This window comes from Oncorhynchus nerka, linkage group LG3, assembly GCF_034236695.1.
Source record: "Oncorhynchus nerka isolate Pitt River linkage group LG3, Oner_Uvic_2.0, whole genome shotgun sequence".
NCBI lineage: Eukaryota > Metazoa > Chordata > Actinopteri > Salmoniformes > Salmonidae > Oncorhynchus > Oncorhynchus nerka.
The window spans coordinates 45,624,972-45,642,164 of NC_088398.1; the positions used below are offsets into that span (position 1 = coordinate 45,624,972).

At 41.8% G+C, this 17,193-nt stretch overlaps 1 protein-coding gene across 4 annotated transcripts in view; it reads right to left on the minus strand.

Moving 5' to 3' along the window:
* The window catches only part of LOC115109007 (electrogenic aspartate/glutamate antiporter SLC25A12, mitochondrial-like), a 20,679-nt gene extending 5,430 nt beyond the window's left edge, over positions 1-15,249 (minus strand). The window contains exons 1-13 of one of the 4 annotated variants that reach the window (XM_029633553.2): positions 15,179-15,249; positions 14,583-14,636; positions 12,293-12,435; positions 11,511-11,626; positions 10,000-10,139; positions 7,170-7,316; positions 6,947-7,085; positions 6,440-6,533; positions 5,812-5,896; positions 4,469-4,553; positions 3,331-3,489; positions 2,375-2,427; positions 2,081-2,161 (exon numbers count right to left, since the gene is read on the minus strand). In XM_029633553.2, coding sequence (XP_029489413.1) covers positions 2,081-2,161; positions 2,375-2,427; positions 3,331-3,489; positions 4,469-4,553; positions 5,812-5,896; positions 6,440-6,533; positions 6,947-7,085; positions 7,170-7,316; positions 10,000-10,139; positions 11,511-11,626; positions 12,293-12,435; positions 14,583-14,636; positions 15,179-15,190 — 1,308 coding nt within the window. In that variant the 5' untranslated portion in view covers positions 15,191-15,249. The other 3 variants (XM_029633574.2, XM_029633567.2, XM_029633582.2) reach the window with 3 other exon arrangements.
* Positions 15,250-17,193: the final 1,944 nt, after the last annotated feature.

The following is a 17,193-nucleotide window of genomic DNA, read 5'->3' on the forward strand; positions in this document are numbered from 1 at the left end:
TCTGACTCTGGCACATTTATCACCCTCCCCAAATCGAATCAGGCCCCTGGATGCCTGCTGGTGACATAGAGGGCAGGGGTCCTATCTGTAAACATCCGAGCGCTGTCCTAAAAAAAGCTCAGGCACATTTAGTCATTTTCAAAGTGGAAGGGGAAGATCCGCTACTCTGAAGATTTATGCATTCATCCCTCTGTCCCTATCTCCTTTATCTTTTCCACTTATTCACAGTCAGGAGGGATAACATTACAGTCCATCTCCACAAACTAGTAAAACATTTGCCTTCTACAATGTGAAACCACTTTACACGAAGACCACGTTCATCTGATGTGCAAGAAATTGATACTATGGGAAGAATCTAGCATAAAAAAATATACATAGTATATTATATACGATAATATTGCTGGGTGGAGTCCTTCACCAGAACTAGGTTACCGTAATCTTAAAGTTCTAGATGGCATGCTATACTCCCGAGTGGATATTCACGTCATAAAAAGGAATTTCCCTCGCCCGCACCCACACTTTGGGGAAAAGCAAATTATTTCCCATTCACCCCCCATTGTAAAAGTCTACTTCGTTTCTTGTTATACAAATCAAATTTAAAAAATAATACAGAAAAGCTGCTGTGTTGTTCAATGTACATGTAACCGGGTCAAAAATTCTCACTTATGAATCGCAATGCTCCCACGTAGGGAAATAGAGCCTGCAAGAAGAGCCCTGTGGCTTCAGGCTATTCGGCATGGGAGAGTGGGAAATGTGAGGACCCGGTGTCCAAGTAGGTTACACCTAGCTACAGTATGTGTGGAAAACATTTGATCACAGATAAGACATTTAACTTGTTTACTACTGTCTATTTGTAACTCCACTCACTACTTGTAGCTGAATAGTTATTTTGTTTTAGTTGTTCTTGGCTAGCTTAAGTTCCAGTCGATAGCTAGCTAGCACTGTCACTCACGTGGCTGCTAGCACCGTCCTAAAGCCCTACAATATTACGTTTTTCTAAGTAGTGAGAACCCTCTGGAGCAGGCAATGTTGAAAAGTACGTTTTAGACACGCACCTTTCTTAGATGTAGTTTTGTAATTGACTTAAAACAAGCCGACAAGAAAATTGCATTTGAAAAGGGTCAAGTTTTTGCTGTGAACCAATGGGATAACCTAAAACAGGTTGTTTTCCCTACAGGCGGGCATTCTATCTAATACCGCCTGGGACTATGCTTGTTGTTGTACATGTATGGTGTATGGAACTGTGGTGCCTATGGCAGATCAGGCCTCAGGTATGTGCAGTCCTGTCAAACTCAATCACAGTGAGGTAAAGCCAGCTCCATCCAGGGCCCTCCAGGCCTTCTTCCTCCAATTACAGGCTGACAGGGGTCACAACCCTGCAGACCCTGCCCTCCGTAGGCAACCTGCAGGCTCTCTTCCCTGCCCTGTCTGTTTCGTTTCACTTAGACTCATTTAGCAGAGGTAGGGTGATGGAATTACACGCTTTAATCCACCAATGCACTCACCAAACGTTACAGCGTGCCAAATTACCACGCTGAGGTAAAAAAATAGTCCATTCACAGACATAATTTCTCAAATTGTGCCCAATTAGAGAGTTCAGAGACCCAAGAGCACCTTTTTATCAAGCTCCGCCACTTATTTAGGATGTCAATACACCGGCAGGAAACTTGAATTAGAGCTTAAATTCATATACAATAATTCAATGTCCGTAATTCAAATTGAAGATGAAAAGATTATAATTGTAGATCCAGATCAGTCAGAAATAATTAAGCTAAACCTTAAAGTTGAAGGGGTTGGAAAACCACAAAAAATGTTCCCACTTAGCTCAATATCTGGAATCCACAATTTACACCCATGAGATGCCAAATGTTCATAAACTGAAAGAGAAAATCTTAAATCATGTTTTAGTTTCAACAAAAATCTTGTTTCAGTTCCCCCACATCGAGATCAATTAGATTTAAACGAGTCAATGTAGCAGCTGCCAACGCTTTCCCTTTGCTTTGCATGAAGCACACGCCTTTCCAGCCCTCACTCTGTAGAGACAGACTGTCTACGAAGACATCCTCACACCAATACTTACAGTGGCACCAGCCAGGACTTCTGCAAACAGGGGAATGGTGTTATCCTCTGTGGTGAATTTGTCTCTTACAAAGTCATTCATCTGTGAGAAAAGAGAATGAGGCAAGCACAACGCATACCTTTAGAGAAAGAAATGCTCAAAGAGAATGACAATGAGTGCATCTAGTTACGCCTTGTATTTTGGAAGACATTGTATTTTCTGTGAGACTGTATTCATATTTAACATACAAATGGTACAACCTTTCCTTATTGTGCAATAAACATGAAGGCACTCTGCGGGTTTGTAATGACTTGCCGTGAGTTTGATAGCTTTCTCTGGGGCAACACCGATAAGCTGTGGTACGAGACCTGCAAAACAGTATTCATGGAGACCATTTAGATGACCTGACAGAGGAAGACACTCCGACTGGAAATGAATACTTCCATTGCCAGTTACAACAATGAAATCGGCATGATTCTTGTCCGGATAAAATAAACCCATAAATATTTACAGATACGACTGCTACATCTGATGAACCAAACGACAATGGCTCCCATTGAAATGGACAAAAAGCTCAAATATGAAACTGGCAGTTGTATGGGCTCAACATTGTTGTGGCCTGATCCCAGTCTGGTGTGGAACAGAGAGAGCTGTGTGGCCCTGGTGGTGGTGGGGGGGCAGTGCTATAGCGGTAATAACCACCATACTGTTTCACCGTCCGTCCTTCAGCGAGCCAGATAAACTTCAGAAGGAGCTGCTGAGTGACTGCTTGTGGTATGCAGCCAGAAAACAGCCAACCGTGTCTGTCTCTCAGTCAATCACCCCTCTCATCAGCGTGGAAAGATAAAGAGGGAGGGGGAGAGCCAAGCAGAGAGGATAAACAAAGAGCTGCAGTGGCAGATGCAGCAGTAGATGGCAGTCTTGACTTCCTTCATCTGATAGCCCTCACTGTGGCAGTGTTATATATATATATATATATATATATATCACAAGCCTTCAGCAGCGTTATCACCACACTGGAAAACATAGATCTGACACTACTACAGGAGTTATTTTACCTCTGGGGGATGTTTTGAGCTAGCTAAGTAATGACAATGTGACCTTCCATAGACTTGGTCAATTTAGAACAGTCAAATGATTATGTTATTATGCAAAACATGTTGATGATGATACTGGCACAAAAATGTGTTTTGCCACCATTTGCCGCCGGACCAGATGACAGTATCTAGCATTACATAATAGAAACGCATTCACCAGGCTTTAGTTTATACCTCTGTAGAATCCAAAGAATCCCTCATATCGGAGCACTTTCTTGGCACAGTCAAAGCTATTCTTGTACATGAGCTCTCCTACGAAGGAGCTGGTGGAGCGCTGGTTCTGCATACGGGTCTTCACCAGGTCAATGGGGTACACAGCTGTCGCACCCGTGGCTGCAAATCACACATGTCAATCAACACACCATCAACATACTGCATTCACACCATCAACAAACTGCATTCACACCATCAACATACCTCATTCACACCATCAACATCCTGCATTCACACCATCAACATCCTGCATTCACACCATCAACATCCTGCATTCACACCATCAACATACTCTTGTTGGTGATAATATCCTATGATTTTCATATATTCAGACACAGCATATATCTTTATCATTATTTTAACTATTTAGCCAATCGTTTTTAGGTGGGGTATATTTAAAGATTGGTGTTTTAGTGTTTTGCTTCAGTGATAAATAGTGAGATGTGGGCATATAAAGAAGTTAAAAACAGTCATTAGGCCCAGACAGAGTAGTGACTATTTAGGAGTCTGCAGGAGAGCCGTAGTGTAGAGGGTGTCTACTGTCTGAGGAGGCAGCCATGCAGCAGGTTGCCCTAAATGCAGCTCTTAGCCACAGCGGCTTGTCATGTCTTGTCTCTGACATCAAAGGCCCTGTAATGACTCGGGCTCTCAAGCATGCAGAGAGCTCTCTCACCCTTCGTCAGCAAGAGAGGGTGAGAAAGGTCTCATTATCGCCATGGAGAGCCGCCGTCTTCACAATGCTTCACAAGACTTCTGACCCTCAACTGTCCATTGATCATTCAGAACTGATCACCCTCCTGAGCTGCTAGATCAAAGACCCACTGAGACAGTAGGCTCTTAGAATGTTGCATGTTGGTTTCACGCACAAACATCTCAATGGCTGTTATATTAGTTCCTCCCAGTGTAATTAGACAGAGATTCCAGTGCGGTTCCGGAAGATTTGTGTCATTCCAAAGCTCCGGCTCCAAAGACAGCCTGGAGCCACCAGTGGCACAGCAGCACAATGGGCAGACCGGCCCCAGGGCCTCAGTGCGCCAGTCTGACCGGCTTGGGTTACCCCTCAGTGGGCCCAGGTCTCCGTCGCAGACATGTCACTCACCTCCAGCGAGTGCGCCCAGACCGAACCTGTAAGCAGACTCTGCAGCCTGGAGCAAGACGGACCGATGAGGATCCCCATGAGCTTGCTGTGGAGGGAGAAAAGACACCGATGTGGAGAAAGACGGGGGATCAGAACACCAGGAAAGAATCGACTTCTATTAAACTGTAGTGAACCAGATACATTGTGGAAAGAAAAACGTTATGGACCACTCAACAGTGGAGGAAAGCTATGGAATGTAGACATCTCGTCGTGGTATAAGTCTTATTCATAAGCCAGTATTGTATGTCACCGACATAGACACTCTGGCTACGGATACAGTAAATGGCTGTGTAGGAGAACTCTCCAGGGCTATCCATTGATTACGATGGAGCTAGGCAGAGGCTGGAAGCTAAGGGTTTTCCTTAAAAAAAAAAAATCAACTAAGCATGATTTTGCATTATCTGTCTCCATCTCTGGTTTGGTTCATGATCTTGAAAGTGGAGCCCCTTTGTTTTCTCTGTGGTGCCGTGTAACAGATTAGTCCCACAAGCCTTTCCCATGTAGAGATAAGCATCCACATGAATTATTACATTGGCTGAGTAACAGTTGGAGTGTGTCTGCCCTCCTTGGGGCAGTGAGCAACATCTCCCAGACCAGGCCCTTCCTCCTACCCAGCTGCTTTCACTGAAGGCAGCATGCTAATGAGATCGAGGCCTTGATCAAAAGGTTTAAGCAATTACCCTACTTCCACAAATGGCGGACCTGAGAACGCCAACATGTTCGTGTCTTTCCCTTTTCCCAAAATCACATTCCAGACCTCCGAGCAAAAGTCCCGGAACATTGGGTGGACCTGGGCCTGACCACAGTCCGATTTACAGAGCTGTGTCGTCTGGAAAGACAGGAACTATTTCCTCCTCCTCCCTCCCAGAGCCACCTCTCGCCAGCACACTCACCATGCTCCTAGCCTCCTACTCTAAACAGACCTAGCCAGAGGCTTCATACACCAGCAGACTCATGGAAAGCCACCCTGATAAAAGCATCCTATTAGATTCTCAGGTGTATGATTGCGTCTGATGTATATGTCTACACTGAATAAAATGGGACAGGCTTTTAGAAAAAGGGAACATCGCAACAATCCATTCGTCTTTTGTACCTGTAATTGCGGGGGGGGGGGGGACTTTTATCCTAGGTGGTGTAATGCACATTCACAAAGAAAGAGAAAACATCAGCACTCTGCTAATTCCATCATTGAACACTCCCTTTCGTTGCTCTTTAATGAGAAAGCATGGTGGGGGAACAGAAGGGATGCAGCAAATAAAAGGCAGCAGGTAAGCGCCGTGTGGACAGTCATTCAGGCAGGGTACCTGTCTTTGGATCTCAGCCAGGTGGTATGGGAGTGCGCCTTCCTCCAACGGTGCTATCCTCTCGATGTCCGCCAAGTTGAGCTTTCTTCAGAACAGCAGGGGAGAATCACAATGTTACGCCAGGAGTAGCAAACACAGCATAGCATCCCTCACACGGAGTTGATGCACGATTTTCCACAGACATTTTATGGCCATATAACTTGAGGTTGTTGCTGGTTTAATATGAGTTTGTATACACAACAGACAAAAAAAGCTGGATACATGCCCACAACTCAAGCAGTAAATGAAGCTCTCTTAATGCCAGTGAGACACAGATATTCCCTGCTGGCATCATAAAGTCTGCATGCTTAGATTTATTTTGCACATCAACCAGTAGAGCCACTATTGCTAAACTGAATAGGTAATAACTTATAGCTATATTTATTAGAAGTAAATTCTAACTTTTTTTATTCCATTCACAGATTTATTGAAAATAGCTTTTTCTGATTAATGTGTTAGATATTTTGAATTCATGTGGAGGACAGTAATTCAATACTTGGCAGAGCAAATGCCACGTTGTATGGTTGTGAGTAAAAAGCACAACGCAGCGGTGATGAGTCACTGAGACTGGAGAGAGTTTGAACCTTACCCAGAATGAGCGTAAAGGCCGGAGAGCTGGTACAGGATGTCAATTTCCATTGGATTGATCTGACCAAACTTGTTGGCAGCACTAACAAACTCCTCTGTGGTACAATACGGAGCAGAGGGAGGCATGTTATGTAAGAAAAACCAGACAGGGGGTCACTTATTAAGACTAAATATTTAGAAATACAGTGGGTGGGTAGGCCTGCTGCAAGGATAACCAACCACATCAGCAGTACAGTCTAAAGGTGAAAGGGTAAACTCCTATAATACAGGTAACTAATCACCATCAGAACAGGTCAACTATTCATTCCACAGATCTAAGGGAACAGACTAAACTAATAAAACAGAATATTACAGTGTACATTTACCTTATTTACTTAGAGCTAGGGTAACATGTTCTTGTGTTTCCTGACACCATTCTGCCAAGAGAGGTGAAACTCCCATGACGGTACTGTACAGCCTCAGTTCATGTTTGAAATCACATTTCCTCACTTGAGCAGGACTAGGCTACCTTTGGTGACGAGGGTATCCTTGTATGGTCCGGCTAGTGTGCTGTAGACCTTGCGGATCAGCTCCATGTTGTTAAGGAGGGCGTTGAAGGCATTGAAGTAGGAGAAGCTCACCATGTGGGAGGTGCTGCCTCCAGCGGCCTAAAGGGGAGAGGAACAGACACTGAGGTCTCATCGTACAATCATCTCATGTTGAAACTGGGAGACCATAGCTGTCTAACTCACTGAGACCAGGTTCTCCTCCACAAAGGGGGTGAGCATGTGGTGGCGGATGGTGGCCATGATGTCGCTGAAGTCCATGGCAGAGATGGTACCGCTCTTGCTCTTATCCTTCTGGGCAAAGGCCTGGCGGGCATGCTCCAACTGCAGCTCCTACAATGAAAGGAAAGATAGAAAGAGCAGGCTCTTGTGACAAAAGACAAGTCAAATTACCCGGGATGGAATGGAACATTGGGGGGAAAAAAACATGGTGTTGGATGATGTGGGACACTGCTTGGCACATGTGGAAGCATCAGATGAGATAGTGTTAGACCCTGGCTCTTGTAATCACAGCTGTCTCTCAGGAGTCTTGATGAAAACCATGTCCCCCTGAAGTCTGATCTCAAGTCTGTGCAGGAGAGCAGGCAGGTGTGTCCGGAGGAGCACAGGGATGATTCAATAGGACAGCCATGCAATCAGAGGGGAAGCAGGGGTACCACTGACCCAGGGTCAGCACTGCTGTCAAAGCTGATCACATACTACCAGCAGATCCCTCTCATCTACATAACTCATCAGGCCATAGCAGAGTACAGCCCATCATGACAATGGTAACATTTTATACTGTATACTTTTATTCCACATCTTGTAAGAGTTGGGGAATACTTTGGTACCCAAATCCAGGTACTGTACTAGGCTGCTGCACTATTGAGGGCTATTGCAGCACATATGCTACAAATAGTGATGCTTTTTAAAATTCCGGTTAGACAATTCTGAGAACTATGGAACCTCCACAAGGTGGCAGGACATATTCTGCAACAACAAAACTAAAAACTAAACTTTCAGCAGTTTTGTTTATGACTATGTTGGATTTAGCTGAATCACATTCAATAATCTATTAGCAGGAAACAATATTGCAAAACATCAGCAGTGAAATAACAGCTAAAGCAAATGTTGTTTTGAATGAAAAGGGTCGCACACAAGAATCCTTGACGCGCTAGTGGGAACCCTTAGTCAACCATGATCCACCGCAAACTGCTATGAGGGTTTACACACAGTAGAGTAGTGGAACTACAGCCAAGCCCTTCCAAGTCCCAGACCACCCAGCTGCATATAAACCCACAAACCCCATCATTCCGAACAAGCTACGTCCCACAGCCATACTACTGGCTTTATGGCCCTCGCTGTTTCTGTGATTATATATGTGTTACAGCTTTAATACATTACATAATTGTGTATCTGTTATGCTATTATAATCGGCCCATGTCTATCTAAACCAGAGATGTTCAATTCCGGTCCTGGAGTGCTCGAAACACTTCTGTTTTTTGATTCTACCTGGTAGTTAATTGCACTCACCTGGTGTCCCAGGTCTGAATAAGTCCCTTAATAGAAAGAGAGGATTAAAACCAGAAGTGTTTCGGCACTCCAGGACCGACATTGGACAGCCCTGATCTAAACCATGATAGAAAAATAACTTCCTGCATGCAAGTGATTAAAAAAAACATTTGTAAATTATTCAGACCCTTTGACTGTTTCCACATTTTGTTATGCTACTATCTAATTCTAAAATTGATTAAATAGTTTTTTCCCCCTGATCAATCTACACACAATACCCCATAACGACAAAGCAAAAACAGGTTTTTCTAAATTTTTGCAAATGTATTACAAATTAAAAACCAGAAATATCACATTTACATAAGTATTCAGACCCTTTACTCAGTACTTTATTGAAGCACCTTTGGCAGTGATTACAGACTCGAGTCTTCTTGGGTATGACGCTACGAGCTTGGCATACATATATTTGGGGAGTTTCTCCCATTCTTCTCTGCAGATCCTCTCAAGCTCTGTCAGGTTGGACGGGGAGCGTCGCTGCACAGCTATTTTCAGGTCTCTCTAGAGATGTTCGATCTGGTTCATGTCCGGACTCTGGCTGGGCCACTCAAGGACATTCAGAGACTTGTCACGAAGTCACTCCTGCGTTGTCTTGGCTATGTGATTAGGGTCGTTGTCCTGTCGGAAGTTGAACCTTCGCCCTAGTCTGAGGTCCTGAGTGCTCTGAAGCAGGTTTTCATCAAGGATCTCTCTGTACTTTGCTCCGTTCATTTTTCCCTCGATCCCGACTAGTCTCCAAGTCTCTGCCTCTGAAAAACATCCACAGAGCATGATGCTGCCACCTCCATGCTTCACCGTAGGGATGGTGCCAGGTTTCCTCCAGAAGTGACGCTTGGCATTCAGGCCAAAGAGTTCAATCTTAGTTTCATCAGACAAGAGAATCTTGTTTCTCATGGTCTGAGAGTTCTTTAGGACCCTTTTGGCAAACTCCAAGCGGGCTGTCATGTGCCTTTTACTGAGGAGTGGCTTCCATCTGGCCAATCTATTTATTTTATGTTATTTATTAATTAGGCAAGTCAGTTAAGAACAAATTCTTATTTACAATGTTGGCCTACACAGGCCAAACCCTAACCCGGTTGACTCTGGGCCAATTGTGCGGCGCCCTATGGGACTCCCAATCACGGCCGGTTGTGATACAGCCTGGAATCAAACCAGGGTCTGTAGTGACACCTCTGCACCTGAGCTCAATTTCGAGTCTCATAGCAAAGGGTCTGAATGCTGAATACTAAATAAGGTATCTGTTTTTATTTTTACATACATTTGCAAAAATTTCTAAAAACCTGTTTTCACTTTGTCATTATGGGGTATTGTGTGTAGATTGATGAGGGGAAAATGTATTTAATCAATTTTAGAATAAGGCTGTAATGTAACAACATGCAGAAAAGGGGAAGGGGTCTGAATACTTTCCCGAATGCACTGTATTTGTACGGTTCATAAGGTGTCTAGTAATGTCTACTGTATACTGTACCTGCAGAAACTGGGTGAACTCCAGATAGCTGAGGTTCTTCTTTCTGTCACTGCCAAAGTGGAGCCTGATAAACTCACAGTCCCAGTTGAAGGGGATGTGGTGGTGCACTGTGGTCTGGCTGAAGATGTCTCGCACATTGGCTGCCAAATGAGAGATGAATGAGTAACATCAAGAGATTGAAAAAACAAAACAACCATACAATATACAGTGGGGTTTGAAATGACTGACACCCTTGTTAAAGATATGCAAAAATTACCTTATCAATTCAATGAAAAGTGAGCTACTGTATATTGTATGCCAAAACAAATGTGAAATTATATCATTTTATTATATTCTGAATAATAGATTTTGTTTCAAAAGTATGTATTTTTTTCTCTCAAAAAGGTAGGGGTCAAAAGTATTGACACCCCTGTTTTAAATAACTTTCAATATCTTTTCTAAAATGTTTTATGAGTTGGAGAACACATTGGGAGGGATGTTAGACCATTCCTCCATACAGAATTCTTACAGATCATTGATGTCCTTCGTCTGTGCTTATGGAATGCCCTCTTCAATTCCAACCACAGGTTTTCAATGGGTTTCATGTCCTGAGACCGAGATGGCCATTGCAAAAGGTTGATTTTGTGGTCAATTAACCATTTCTTTGTGGATTTTGATGTGTGCTTGCGGTTTTTGCCTTGCTGGAAGATCCACTTTCTCTCAGCAATTGTATTAGTATAAAATAATAGAATTTCCACAATTTCTTGAGCATCCAATATAGCTCAGTATTTTAATTATTTATTTCATGCTTATCTTTATTAATGGTGCCAATCATTTCAGACCCCACTGTATGGCCCTATCTCATTTCTGGGAACCTGATATGCACAGAGAAAGAATATGGCCTAGCTGACAATCCCAGTGCCTTCATATTGTGTGAGTTCTAAGCAGATCTAGGTCATTCTGTGTCTGAGCACTGCCTTCCATTTTCTATCGCCTTCATGGGGGCCCGCGCTGCACAATGTGTGCACAATGAGCATTGCAACAGCTCTTTTTTCCCTGTTTTTGTGACACACTGGATTCATCTCTCCCCCTGTCAGATGGGACTTGTTATGATGTGGTATTATCCACAGCTCGCTCAGAGCTGAGACAATTCTTATCTTAGAAGAGACCTCTAGAATAGAAGCAGCTGACTGACAGACCCTATACTACTCTGCAGTCTCCAGAAGTCCAGTATAGAGAGACACACTAGTGCACAAACGGAATACACATTGAGCACTAGGAGTAACATGAGACCTACATTCATTTTCTACACTGAAACAGCTATGTAGCACTTTTTTTTACCTACGGCCCTAGGTTATAAATAAGATATAGTAATCTTGTGTTATCCACTTCTTGCATAGAGATCTTGCACAATGGGAAAGTGTGTGGTCATTGCCCTAAGGTAAAAGCTCTAATGATGCTGTCCCCATTACCTATGACATGGTTATGACATGAAGCAGACACCAGGTCACCGGGCATCCCCATGTACATACCAAATGAGATGTCCCCTGTGCCAGTCTTGTCAAACAACTGAAAGGCAACTATGAAAAGGGCATCCGGGACACACAGAATCGATTCAAAGGCCAGAAACTCCTGGAAAGAGATCAGTCTGTTTGGACAAGAAAGAAAGAGTACTATCTGAAAAAAAGGACATGTCCCTACAAAGCCCAAAGAACAGCAGCAACTCAAATTTTCACTTGAGCACACCAATAACTGTAGCCTACCAGATTCATTTACATGAACGTTCAAGTAAAGTTCAAGTATAACATTTTATTTTGCCTATGTTTATAACATGCTCTACAGTCTACAGTATAATGTGGATAGGAACGTGCTGTTTAGTGCTATTTCAACAAGATGCTTTCTCGAGTCTTCGGCATTATGCAAATAATATGTCCGCTTATCTTATCAGGTGGATATTCAATCAAACAAGCATGGGTGTTAAACAACTGATAAAGATGGCTAGTCAGGCAATCTGTGAACAACCTTGTGACCAATCATTAACCTAACTTCTCCTTGCTACGGATTTCTCTTCACGACGCCAATACATGTACCATTGTGAACCCCATTGTGTGTATCAACATGGGTTACGTTGGGATCCATGTAGGTAGTGGAACTGTCATCGAAACATGTTATGATCCTTTTTTTTCCTCACAAAAAAATCTCAATTCCATTTTCGCTGTATGATGTCTTGAAGGACCTCTTGTTTAAGTCCTTCTATAGCAAGGTTACTATTAGTAACGGTCATCCACCTCACCCGTAGTGGGAGCAGACTTACCCATCCTTGCTGGTGTCGGCTACTCCAGCGATCAGCTGCACAGTCTTGCGGTTGTGATCAGGCTGGTTGTGCAGACCCAGGAAGTTCTGCACAAAGTCCCTGGGGGACATGTAACGCACCCCATTCTCAACCACACTGGCATACTGAAGGGGAGACCAAAAAATACAGGTTAGTGTTAAATATAAATGCTCAGAAACTCAATATACAAACTTATACTCATACAAAACTCCCTCCTTGAAGTCCCTTTCCCAAAACAGCCCGTCTTTGTATTGCATCACTGTTCCCCCAACAGCTATCGGACATTTTTTTTAAACTTATGACAATAAATGATTTGTTCAGACAACCTGATGCAGTGTCTGTCAAAGCAATGCATTTTGTCTCCGTAGTTATGCTTAGTGTGATTTATATGAATCCCATCATGTACTTTTCAGACATCGCATCAAAGCTAGGCAAAAATATCATAGAACAAAACAATCTTGTTTTTGCAATTCATCGTATTCTATTAATTTCTTTGAGTTGTTGCAGTGAGTAAACAGACTTCAAATTTGCTTTCAAAACACTTCAAGACACTTTCAAGCTTTATAATACCTTATTCAGAAAAATCTGGGAGATTTGTGGTTTAACCCACAATAAGCCAGCACAAGCTGTAGTATAGTGTAGGAAACCATCAAGGCAACAAAGCTTCCCAAACCACTATCATGTTAATTGTCACAATGTATGCAGATAAGTGCAGTGCAATATACTATATTTAATATACAATATGGGATGTTTAAGTATAATGTAACAGATAAGTATTATAGCAGCGTATATAATGATATGTGACATTAGGGCTTTAGCTGTGGCAATGCAAGGGACTACCAAGTCATCTGAAAAATATATTTCTCAATTAATCCATGTGCACTACTTAGAAAGAAAAAAGGAACAGCATTGTTTTGTTTCTGCTATGCTGCAAAACATGCAACCCGTGCACTGGTGTTGCTACCTCTCATCTAGGCTTAAAGAAACAAAAGGTCAGTTTCAGAGTCAGGGTTGGGTTACAAGCTGGAACACTGCATGAACTGGCAGCATAAAGGCCAGGCTTTGGGTGTACAGCCAAGGAGAGAGAGAGAGAGAGCGAGCAAGAGACCTTCACAAAGAATGCATTTCAGACCACATCTCACTGCACACTCTTTCGTTAATATTTTAAGTGAAAGTATTAATTCCAAGCAATTTATTAACCCATTTCTTCACTCCATAATTTGGCATCAACTCAACGTCACAGTAAGCCTCAAGTGCTTCTTGATAAGATTAGGCAGGTTGGACAAAATGGCCCATTCATCCATTAATTAACTATATGTTTATGACTAATTATTGCATGTGTGTATTAGAACAGCTATGCCTAATATACATTGGTGTGCGCTCAAGATAAATCAGTGCAGTGTTGTATGAAGAAAAAAGAAGATCCTAAAATAGTACAAGGTCAAAATAATAAGTCCCTCCTTGGCGCTATCTGTTGCTAGAGGCACATTTTCCTCCAATCAATGGCCTTACACCCTTCAACTTGGTACTGTGTGTGACTTTGTAAAGCACAAGAATGCATGGTCCAAATTTGTAGCAAAAACAACTGATTCACCCAGACATCTGAAAATCCTAGCCAATGTCACAGCCTAAAAGAAGTCTGGGAAGGACAAATTCCTCTGTGAAGGCAATTCAGAATTAGTACAAGCATTTGTGTGACCTTTCCTTGTAGTATTCAACAGTAGACGCAACACACTCAGTGTATCTCTCCCTGTGTGTGTGTAACTGTGTGTGTGTCTGTGAGAGAGAGAGACTGCTGGCCTGCTGGCAATAATATCATATTTGTTTAACTGTAGCTTTGCCATACAATCAAGGTTATAACCTTATACCATTGACGACAACCAATGTAAAGTTACATGCTGTTTTCAAATCAAAATTCAATCAAATGTTATTTGTCCCACGCACCAAATACAACTGGTGTAAAATGTACTGTGAAATGCTTGCTCATGAGCCCTTCCCAAAAACACAGAGTTAAAAATAATAATAATACAAATTAAATTGTAACAAAAGAGGAATAAAATCAAATATACAAGAATGAAACTATATACAAGGAGTACCAGATCAATCTGCAGAGGTACAGTACAAGGTATCTAAGGTAGATATGTAAATGAAGGCAGGGTAGATAATAATACGAGTTGAACTGCTGCATTCAGACTAAAATAATATAAAGAATTGTGTTTTTAGTGCCATAGCAATATTGGGTTAAAGATCCACTTGTGAATGACAGTCTTACCTTCAGAAATATAGTCCTTAGTGCATTGGAATCGCCTCTTGCGGTTGTTTCTACCTAAAACATACAGTTGGAGTCATCAAAGCTAAACCCTGATGAATCTGGCAATGCAATGAGAGTTTGAGAATGACATAGGACGCAACGACTCTGCATTGGCTACAATGTAATACTATCATTACTGCAGAGAGTAATCGGTTGCTTGTCTCTGAAGTTTCGATGTTTGAAAAAGCAATAACACAGAACTCGTAGTCTACAGTTGAATATCAGCCCTGCCAGCAGCAACAGTCACCTTTGCCATTATCATTACTGAACCGGCTACTCGACCTTCACATCAATAAACGTGTTATACTATTATAGTAGCTGAACAACTTCCATTAGATCAGTAAACGAAAATCTGTAACAACGTAAACATTACTCAATTCGCTCTCCAAGGCCGACGTGCCCACGGAAAGATGCTGAAAGAGGACCATTCTGTTCGTTTAAAAAAAAGTAAATAATATATGCTTCCGCATCAATAAGCTTAAGTCCTCATCCAAAATAAACAAACAACTTAAATACAGGTAATATTCATTTCTGATAGGAAATATTGGCAGAGTCACCTTGACCGCCATGCTGGGTGTGACGTCACGTTGACTAGCAGCGCAGGCGCTTGGCTACTGTAGCCTTTGATTCTGGGATAACAGCATGACACTTTTGAAGATGAACTAAAACATACAGTTGGAGTCATCAAAGCCAAACCCTTATGAATCTGGTAATGCAATGAGAGTATGAAAATGACATAGGACGCAACGACTCTGCATTGGCTACAATATAATACAATCATTACTGCAGAGGGTAATCGGTTGCTTGTCTCTGAAGTTTCGATTTTTGAAAAAGCAATAACACAGGACTCATAGTCTACAGTTGAAAATCAGCCCTGCCAGCAGCAACAGTCACCATTGCCATTATCATTACTGAACCGGCTACTCGACCTTCACAGCAATAAACGTGTTATACTATTAAAGTAGCTGAATAACTTCCATTAGATCAGTAAACGACACGTTGTAACAAGGTAAACATAACTCAATTCTCTCTCCATATATGCTTCCGCATCAATAAGCTTAAGTTCTCATCCAATAGAAATAAACAACTTAAATAAAGGTAATACTAATTTCTGATAAGAAAATATTGGCAGAGTCACCTTGACTGCCATGCTGGGTGTGACGTCACTTTGACTAACATGCTGACCAGACCAGACCAGACACGTCGCGTGCGTGAGCGTCGCAAAATAAAAAATACATTTATGCACGATAGCGCACGAGTGCAGCCTGGGTTCCAGCACAGGCGGTTGGCTACTGTAACTTTTGATTCTGTGATAACAGCATGACAATATTGAAGAAGACCTACATATCCATGTCTTTTAGGATGTATTTTAAGCGTCTGCAATGTGGTCAGCAGAGTCTGGCATGGTTCATGTGGTCATGTAAGAACATGATGCACTACTGTGTGGGCTATCTGAACCTGCAGATACCGTTTTTTTTATAGCATGCATGCTCAACTAAAACAAATCATCAGATTACTAGGCTACACTAGCTGTGCGCAAAGTGTAACATGCTGACTAGACAGGAGCGTGAGCGTCGCAAAATAAATTTATAAAGCCATGTTATTCAATTATTGCACTCACACTGCTCGTGCGCGCCAACGAGCGTCTGCGACGCCAAGGGCTAAAATAAAACTCCATCTCCTCATTGGTGGAGGTGGCAAAATACATTTATGCACGATAGCGCACGGTGACCACTGTGTGAAAACCTCTCCAATTTATGCTGTCCAAAATTATTATACGTTTTCTATCATCTTAATGAACAAGGGTCAAATGTTGCATTTACTATTCTTGTCCATCCAGTATCCAGGGACTATTATAGGGGGTGAATAAAAAAAAAAAACATTTTAAGGATTTTGTGCACTTGGAATCTGAAATGTCATGAAAAATACAATTGAGAAGGCAACTGTCTGGCTTGTTTTCTCTTTGGTTTCAATACTTGATTTCTCATAAAACCATCCACAGCTTCTTTTTTTTTTTTGCATAAGAACATACTTTATTATCTGCTTTGTGAAGAAGCTCTGTATGATAATGTTCTGTTACCCCAATGATACAAAATCTATAAAGCTTAAACGAGAAACAGTCTACCCACAAACTTAAATAGGCCGCAACAGATCACATCAAAGTTTATTGGTTGCGTACACAGTTTAGTGGAGATGTCATAACGGGTGCAGCAAAATACTTGTGTTACTAGCGTGCAGTAAAATGTCAAATAAGTACATAAATAATAAATATTCAAAAACTAGAAAAAAATAAATCATGTCAGAACAAATCCAATTAACAACCCAAATAGCACTGTATCAGTAATCCAAATACAATTTTTGCTAATATATACACCAACAATATATAGTAAGAAGGAAATGTACAGCAGTAGATATATTACAGTGAGCTATATCATGAATCCGACGTATAAATAAACAGTGTAACAAAAATGCAATATACAGTAGTAGATATATTACAATGAGCTATGTGAAGAATACAGTATATGAATACACAGTGTGAAAAACTGTATAAAAGAAATGGGAAGTGTCCATT